At 36.3% G+C, this 9,655-nt stretch overlaps 1 protein-coding gene across 7 annotated transcripts in view; it reads right to left on the bottom strand.

Annotated features, from left to right (window-relative positions):
* Window positions 1-1,368: 1,368 nt before the first annotated feature.
* CEP120 (centrosomal protein 120) overlaps window positions 1,369-9,655 on the bottom strand; it is a 71,413-nt gene continuing 63,126 nt past the window's right edge. For 5 of the 7 annotated variants that reach the window (XM_070569380.1, XM_070569378.1, XM_070569384.1 and 2 more), the window contains 2 exons: window positions 7,874-8,019; window positions 1,369-3,179 (listed from right to left, as the gene is read on the bottom strand). In XM_070569380.1, coding sequence (XP_070425481.1) covers window positions 2,945-3,179; window positions 7,874-8,019 — 381 coding nt within the window. In that variant the 3' untranslated portion in view covers window positions 1,369-2,944. The remainder of the gene's footprint in view (window positions 3,180-7,873; window positions 8,020-9,655) is intronic. The other 2 variants (XM_070569382.1, XM_070569381.1) reach the window with 1 other exon arrangement.

Genomic DNA, 9,655 nt, shown 5'->3' with positions numbered 1-9,655 from the left:
CTAACATCTGCTGCCAATCGTCCTCTTTTTGCTGAGGAAAATTGGCCGTGAGCTAATATCCATGTCCATCTTCCTCTACTTTTTATATGTGGGATGCCTACCACAGCGTGGCTTGACAAGCAGTGCTAGGTCCACACCTGAGATCCAAACTGGCTGCTGAAGCGGAACATGCAAACTTAACCGTTGCACTACCGGGCCAGCCCCCTCTAATATTTCCAATTTTAAATATCAAATTTGGGATTCCATTTACATGAAATGTCCAGAATAGGCAAATCCACAGAGACAGAAAGTAGATTAGTAGTTGCCAGGAGCTGAGGGGAGGAGAGAAAAGACAGTGATTGCTGATAAGTATGGGGTTTCTTTAGGGGATGATGAAAATGTTCCAGAATTAGATAATAGTGATGGTTGCACAACCATATGAATATACTAAAACCCACTGAATCGTATACTTTAAAATGGTGAATTTTATGGTATGTGAATTACATCAATAAAAAAAAAATCAAGTTAGGTGTCCAGTCAAGCTGGACACAATGGTAATGAGAGGCCAAATTTTTAGTCCATACATAGCTACCAGAGGGCCCTTCTCCAGACTGCAAAAACCAGGTCAGTCCATTCTGAGGTGGCTGAGGACAAGCAACATGTACTGGGGCGATCTGAGAACTCAGATTCAGGCTGGGCAGTATCCAGACAGAGCAGTAAGTGGATGAGAGAGTCATCTCGTTATACTCTACTGTTCTACTCTGAAGTTGTGCAGTGGCCCCGATATGTCCTTAAATCATACTCAAATTCACACATCTGCTGGAAGCAGCAGGAATCCAGGTCTAGAAAGAAATCACTGGGATACCCCTGAAAAGGAACTCTTCAAGTTTATACAGATATGGTACGATGTATACCTGGCAGACATGACGCACCCCTCCCATGCAGGATGTGCCAGCCTTAGATGTGGAGACCAGACTTTCTCCATGAAAAGGAATCACAAACATTTTAAAGGTAAATTTTATTTCACATTAATATTAAAATATTATATGTAGTAATGAGGAGGAAACATTCACTCACTCACCCACCCACCCACTCACTTGCTCATTCATTCATCTACTGTGGTCACACTCGACTCCCCGGCACTGACAATAATTTAGTAATCAGTCTAAGTATGTTAAATGCCACTCGCAAATGAAACAGCTGTTGCTGAAGGACTATGAAAAGGTGTTAAAATTTCAGACTCTCCAAATCTTAAGACATATAAAAGTATATGCAATGTAAGCACTTAAAAACCAAAAATACAAAGTGACTTGAAACAGGAAGTGCCAAGCACTTACTTGCCCACTCGATTTAGAAACAAAAGTAACAGACTGCTTAGGAAGTCAAAGATACAAACAATTATGATTTTATTTGTTAAATCCCATAGCCAAAAGAGTGCTTTACAGAAGGCGAAATAAACCACACATCCATTTTAGAAAAGTCCTTTTTGTTTCTTTAAATCTAAGGCCCCCTCTAGTGTTTAAAAGTAGTCACACGCAGCACACGATGCAATTGAAGGCACAGTCACCATCGTTTACCCCAGACCTTCTGAAACGAAAAGAATACTTCTGTTTCATTCATGTGGCACGAAAATCAATGCGAGAAAATGTCTAACCATAATTAATATTTCAAATTCCTGCTATGATTCACATATTCATTATTCTCTCATTCAGTAATTTGTTATTTATTGCTTGGTTGTCTTTAGAAGATTAATACTTTGTTAATAAGGAAAGAAAATCATATAATGTGTGAAGGGACTTTAATTTCCCAAACAAAGAAATAGACCTCTTTGGAAAACAACAGAAAATTAATGTTACCAATAGCCTATTCTGCTTTTATGGAAGTTATCAGTAAATAGTACACACTTCCTAAAGTAGATACCTAAATTTATTATATTTGGGAATCAGAAGTTTTAAACTACATATATTTTAAGACTCACCTAATCTGTGAATTTGCTAATAAACCTTTTCAGGGCGCAGTAAAAGGCGATGGAAGGGCAAACGTTGGCTCTGAAGAATACGATGTAAAGGAATTCTTCAAAGTTTATACAGACATGGCACTACATAAATCCAACGACTTAATCTCATATTAAAATTAGGGGAGTAAAAACTAGCTTTTCCAGCTGAAGACTTTGTGTGTCTGTTTCCATGTTATATTACAGAGAGTTTGAGTTAACAACTAGTATTACCATTACTGGAAAATGAAAAGAAATCTCTATTTTGAGCAAAAGAAAACAATGTAATTTTGAGCAAGAGGCTGACAAAGACGACCTTATTAAGTTATTACTTCATATTCTTAAAAGTTAAGGGTATACTAAAAATTCAAAACTTCAATAGCTCTTGAAAAAAGTTTAATCTTGTATTAACTTTAAATAAATGACTAGTTTGTCATTCAATGTATCATATGGCTTCTCTGCATTGATCCGCTTTCTGTTTTCAAACTTGCCACTTGCAAGTATTACAAGTTAAAGACAGGTCATCTAAGATAAGTTAAATAAAACTGGTTACATTTACAATAGGTCTCAAATTTTAAGATATGTATATTCAAATTAAGAGGGCACAGCATTTTTAAAGTGCAACATATACTCTTTTGGCTCAACATGAAAGGTTCTACAACTGGAAATTACTGTAGTCACTGCTCCTAGAACAAACTGAGGGAAAAGCTGTTTTGAAACGTAGCCCTGAAATTATGAGAACCACTGAAAAGTCATTTAAAATGAGTATATAAAATGCAATTACAAATAAAACCAGCATGGGAGAGGTAGCATAAAGTAAAATCAAATAAATACTATACAATAACATACAAAATTCTGCTCATAAAAAATTGAAAATTGCATTTTAAAACATCCATTTTCCCTTCTTTTGAGGGTTTTACAACGAAATTAAAATTTAGACCTGGAGTCTCTGTAAAGATTTTCCAAATGTTATTAATTGCTGGCACTGTTCTTTGCCAAAACCTCTCTGATCTGTCGGTCGAGTTCACTTATTATTCGATCCTCGTGATTATACACACCCGTCCTCATCAAAGTGTCCCTTTCTTCTATTAGTCGAGTCAAATAGTCATCCAAACCTTCTTCCAGCGCATTGCCATGTGGGCTGTCCATTTTTCCACTTGCAATCTCTCTGGAATCCTGGTACTGTTTTTGTTCTTGTTGCCTTAACCTGAGAAATCAAGAACAAAACCACTCTAGCAGGCAACAAATACTGTTTTGCTTTTCCTAACACCACCATTTAAAAACAAAATGATTTAATGGTGAAATATGTTTTAGTAATATTTTCAGGAAGGAACAAAAACCAGTCCTCCACTTGGCTAGTCAGAGTTAGCAAACTTATAAAAGACAGTTTTAAAAATAATATTTGTTTTTCTAATTATAAAATACATGAAAACTAGAAATTTTGGAAATGTGTAAAAAAACAAAAGCATTGTAAACTTATTCAGAGACAATAAATCAGAGTAACACTTTTCTGTATTTCTTTTCAATGGAAAATATGCATATATATTTTAAGAACCTATTTTTCTAAAAAATTAATGATACCATATGCAATATACTATTTTTTTCACATTCATATCATGAAAGTTTTCCTACATCATTAAATAAATAGCTTCATGCCTCCCACTATTTGGCTGTGTCATTATTTGATCGTCCTTTATTGTTGATCTTTAGGTTGTTATTAAATTTTTGTTGTTATTGTTGTTTTGAACATAAAAATTCTTTCTAAGTTCATTCAACAAATATTTAGTTGTACCACACAGTGCTGGGCTGTGGGGATACTGCAGTGAAATCAGGGAGAAAAGTCCCTACTATTATGGAGTTTATATGACTAACTAATCACAGAAAGTGAAATTCTATACACGTGAATGCCTGGTTAGAAGGGCACGTACATTTTAAGACTGTATGGATATCTTCAAGTAATGTTGGTGCCGATCTCATCTAGGAGATGAAGAAAGGAGAGCAGGTGCTAGCCTGGGATTTGGGCGTTTCCAATAGAATATCATTAATCTCACTGCCTTGAAAATGGAGAGTATACTTTACTAAGTGATAGCAGCGCTAAGACTGAACAAGAAGGATGTTTTAATTTACAGTCATGCATCACATAATGATGGGGATATGTTCTGAGAAATGTGTCATTAGGTTATTTTGTCGTTGTGCAAACATCATAGAGTGTACTGAAGGGGAACAAAACTTGACACCCCAAAATGCTGTCTCTTTAACATGAGGATTACTTTAGGCTGATTATTTTTAAAAAATAAAAGACTCAGTTTTTCTTGTCATCTCCCCCTTAACTGCCTAAAAGAATTCAGACTAAAATACCTGTCTCAGGAAGCAAGCTACCAACTTAGCATAACATGAACTAGGTGGTAGACGGGGAGGAACCTAGAAAAGCCTTCTTGTTAGGCTCCTTTCTGTGTTCTTCTGTTTCTGTGTGGCCAAACACTTGTTTTTTAAACTTTTGCTCCTTTTCACTACCTGTGAATTGCCTAACTTTCCCTCAGAGTCCCTGATTCTCCCCACCCCAACATCTTCTTTTGTCTTTAACTGAGGATGGTATTTAAGGTAAAGGCCTGGGCCACTGTGTCAAGTTACTCAATTTTCCTGGGGTTTTCCCATGTATAGACGTTATTGAACTTTTGTTTGTTTTTCTCCTGTTAATCTGTCTCATGTCAATTTAATTCTTACCAGCCGGAAGAATCCGGAAGGTAGAGGAAAATTTCTCGCTCCCCTACAGTACTTACACCAACCTAAATGCTATAGCCTACTACACATTCAGGCTGTATGGTACTAATCTTATGTGACCATCATCATATACGTGGTCCTTCATTATGTGGCACATGCCTGTAATTTAATTTACAATTTAAACTAAGAGAGAACTTTATACTCCTCTATGTAACTGGGTACAAAAATGCTTAAATTTGCAACTACTCCTAAATTTGGTCTTTATAAATAAGATAAGGCAGTTGAGTCTAAGCCCCTGCTTCTAGATGGTCTTTAGAGTAAGGAAGCCAATGAGAATCAAATCCACTTCTGAATTTACATATGGAGTGAGGGAGAGGGAAGAAAAGCCAGTAAGGAGATAGTCCTGCTCTGACAGACAAGGAGGACCCCATAAAGGAGCAGGACTGTTCGTAGGATACAGTTTTGTTTGTACAGACAACCCTCTGAAACTCAAATTGACTCCTAAGATTCCCCACAAAAGAACAGGAAACTAAAGTATACAGTCCAAAAAGGACACCAAATATCTCCATCTGTTCTAACAAAACAAGCCTAAATAGTGAGGGCACTGTGCTTTGAGACCGGAGTGGAAATCAAGTGGTTAATGGGATACTGGTACCAATTTGATCAATTCATGTGGATGGGTAAAGAAAGACTTCCAAACAGTTGTTTCCCCTACCCTAATTCTTATAGCTCTCTTGGAGGAAGAGGTCCTCTAGGCAAATTAATGACACACAACACCAAAGTATGTACCAGAGAGTTCAACCATTTTCCTTATTCTTCTATTTATACATGAAAGACAAACAGAATTTTTACACAACTGATAGATGATTCCTACCAAATCTTTACTAAAATGCAAATCATCAACTATAATCACAAGAGGATTTTAGAATCTTGTAGCTGACGAAGCCTAAAAAGTTATCAAAGGAAACTTTACTTCCCTGACAACCACTATATCTGGACTCCACTAACACACTTCCTGTCACCAGGAACCTACTGCTTTGTAGAACTGCTTTGTTAGAAAGTTCCTTCTTATATTGAACTCAGTATGCATCCTTATACTTTCCAGTAAATTTCTGATTCTGTTCAAGAGGATAACCTACATGCTTCTGTTTAATATGGCAGCCCTCCGGATATTTGAAGATAGCTATCTAATAGTTTGCCTGCAGGTTCTCTTCGCGTTCAATATCCCTCACTCTCCAAACCACTTTTGGTCACATTCCATTGGAAACTCTCTAGGGTAGCTGATTTCCCTTCAAGTGTTTTGCACATTGGTAAGAACATCCCAGAAGTGATTTTACCAGTGCTGAGTACTGACCACTACTTCTATGACGATCCCTAACTGCACTGGCTCTTTGACAGCCAAGGCACACTGTTATTACTGGCCACTTAAATCCTCCTAGGTTTCCTCACATGAACTATTTTATTATGTCTTGCCCATCACTTCACAGATTTTTCTTATAATTTATACAGAGGACTCAGCTTTGTCTCGAATATATTTAATCTTGTTGGTTTCAGTTCCATCTGATTCCTAATTTATTAAGATATTAATGATAAGATTCAATTTTGTATGATCTACAAATTTGATAGGCAAATGGTTATCTTTATTTAAGCCACCAAAACAGTGCTTAGCAAACAGTAGAGGCTAAATATATATTTGCTACACCGAAACCAAAAAAGTGCTACATATTGACAGCAAAATTTGGGAAGGCAAGGATCATATTATAATTAATTAATTTGTAATATCTTCCAAGTCTACAACATAGTAGACATCAAATAAATATTTGCTGAATAAAAAGAGAATAGCATGAATTGAGCTCTGTAGCATAGAACTATAGACCTTGACCTTTTCTAACTGATATTTATCCATTAATATTCTAAATGCAGTGATTTAATTCAGCTCTGAACCCACCTAATATAGTAACTGAATTTTCCCAGCTCATACATGGAGATGTCATGGGATATACTGTCAAATGTATGTGCTATGGACTAAATTGTGTCCCCCCCCAAATTCATATGCTGCAGCCCTAACCCCCATTGTGATGGTATTTGGAGACAGGGCTTTTGGGAGGTGACTGGGTTTCCATGAGATCTTAAGGGTGGGGACCTCATGATGAGATTGGTGCCCTTACTAGAAGAGCTCTCTGAGAGCTCGCTCTCTGCCTGCCACGTGAAGACACAGTGGGAAACAAGCTGTCTACAAGCCAAGAGAGTCCTCACCAGAAACCAACCACGCTGGCACACTGATCTAGAATTTCCAGCCTCCATAACTGTGAGAAAATACACTTCTGTTGCTTAAGTCACCCAATCTATGGTATTTAGTTATGGCAGCCCAAGCTAAGACAGTATGCTTTGTTAAAACAAAAGTACTAGTTCCTTGATAAACTAAGTTAAAACGTCTTCCTTCAAACTCCCCGCCAAAAGGACTATACTTTGTTCTTATGCTGCTTCCTAATGATGAATTTTCTAACATGAAATACTGTTGAAATTGTAACTAAGATGAATGTGACACTACAGAGACGTCCAGTGTAGCACAGTAGTTAAAAATATGGGCTCTGGAATCAGATTTGAACTCTGGCTCCATGATTTACTAGCTGTGTGACCTTGAAACGGGTACTTAAATTTTCTTTAATTCTTGGTTTCTTCATTTCTAAAATGGGGATAATATCTTCCTTAAAAAGTTGCTTGAAGATTAAAAAAAAAATGAGATAGGCATGTGAGGCATTTAAAATAGCTCCTGACATAGTAAGGGCTCAGTAAATTAAAATAAAACTAAACTTGAAATTTCTTACATTTTATGTAATTAAATATTCAGTATAACCAATTACCTTGAAATACTAGCAATAATCCTGAAATAGTCACACAAAAATAAAATTTCAAGTATGCTATCAACGGAAGCAAAAAAGCTACATAGATTTGCTACAGCTGCATTCAAAGCAAAAAATCTGACTGTAATGGCCTTTGGCATAGACTTTCTACTTTATAAGTCAGCTACACTTTATTTATTTATTCTAGTTTAATCTAGTTTATTCTTGAAAGACCTGACATTGTCCTTTTCCCAGACCAATGACCAACTAAAAGGTTGTCCTGTTAGAACTTTTGTTTTTGTATGAATAAAGAAATGTAATTTTCTGGTTATTATACCTGTTCAATTCATTTCTTATATCCAACAATTCTTGTCGCTCTGTTTTTACTGTATCTTTTTCCTCAGCAGCCAGGTAACGTAGTCTCATCTGTTCCAATTCTTCTTGCTGTTTTTTAAGACGAGCCATTTGACTTTCTTGCTCTCGCTTGAAAGAAAGAAATAAGCCAGATCACTAATATTAGGAATAAATATATTTCATATGACTTTGGCTTGTGATTATAATCCTTTTTGACAGTACCCATGATAAAGCCATGCACTGCCAATTCTATGAGTCACATATTATCCAGAAACGCCCAGGTTCTCTTTAAAATTCTTTCCATTACTTCTCTTCTTGCTATAAGCCATAATCATTTATGGTCCAATCAGTGGCTGCAGTTAGCTGAATATCATAATATAACAGAAATTGAAGGCAAGAAAGAGTCTACTGTCAACACGATGAGTTGCCACAAGGACCAGCGGAAAGAGCAGCATCTAAGAAATGGTTAACAAAGGTGTATCAAGAAAAACTCAGTAACTGGCTGCACTGGCTACTAATTCTACTCCCAGCTCAGGTAATAATATGCCTTTCCACTCTTTTCTCCAGGCTCATACAAAAACTTATGTACATATAAAATTTCTTTAAAATAAATGTGTAACATTACACAGAATGGATACTCCGTGATTTATTCAACAACACTCTCAATAATGTACACTTTTGGTACTACACACAATGCTGCGATAAAACACCCTACCATCTAACATATCATAGTTCACAAATCTTTTTACATATTTCTTTAGGGAGAGGTGCTTTTCTTCCTACAGGACAGAATCCAAAAATGGGAGAGCTGGATCAATAGGCTATGTGTTATCTGCTTTTTAAAAAAATAAACCTTTATTGAATAATAACAGAAAACTGCCAAATCATAAGTGTACATTTTGACAAAATTTCACAAAGTGAACCATTCACACAACCACCATCCAGATCAAGAAACAGAAGATTATCAGAACTCAAGAAGTCCCTCTGTGTTTCTTCCCAGTCACTACCCACTCATCCTTTCCCAAAGATAACTACTACCCTAATTTCTAACACCACAAGTAGGTTGACTGTTTTAAATTTTATATAAATGGAATTGTACAGTATATATTACTTTACGTTGGCTTCTTTCACTCAACATTGTTTTTCAGAGTCATTCTTATTGTGTGTACTTGATGCACATTACTATTTAACATTCCATAAGATGAGTATACAACTTAGTCATTCCACTGCTAAGGAACATTTGGGTTAGTTTTCAGCTTTGTATTATAAAGCTGATGTGAACATTATTGTACATGCCTTTTGGCACATATTTGTATGCATTTCTCTTGGTTATATTCCTAGGGTTCAAACTGCTGGGTCATAAGATATAAGAGTTTCAGTATTAGTAAATATTGTCAAGCAGTCTTCAAAGTAGTACTAATTTTTACTTTTATGTGCACATTCCGGTGTTCCTGAGGAAGATTGGCCCTGAGCTAACATCTGTGCCCTATCTTCCTCTATTTTATATGTGGGATGCTTGCCTCAGTATGGCTTGATAAGTGGTGCATAGGTCTGCATCCAGAATCTGAACTGGCAAACCCCGGCCTGTGAAAGTGGAGCACACAAACTTAACTGCCACTGGGCCAGCCCCCCACTGTTCTATATTCTTGTCAACATTTGGTAATGCCATTTTTTTTTCATTTAAACTATTCTGATAGATTATGTAGTGATGTCTCATTCTGATCTTATTTTGCATTTTTTTCAAAGACTGAAGTTGAACATGTTT

The sequence above is a fragment of the Equus przewalskii genome, chromosome 13, assembly GCF_037783145.1.
Source record: "Equus przewalskii isolate Varuska chromosome 13, EquPr2, whole genome shotgun sequence".
Taxonomy (NCBI): domain Eukaryota; kingdom Metazoa; phylum Chordata; class Mammalia; order Perissodactyla; family Equidae; genus Equus; species Equus przewalskii.
This window is presented reverse-complemented; position numbering and strand designations above follow the sequence as displayed.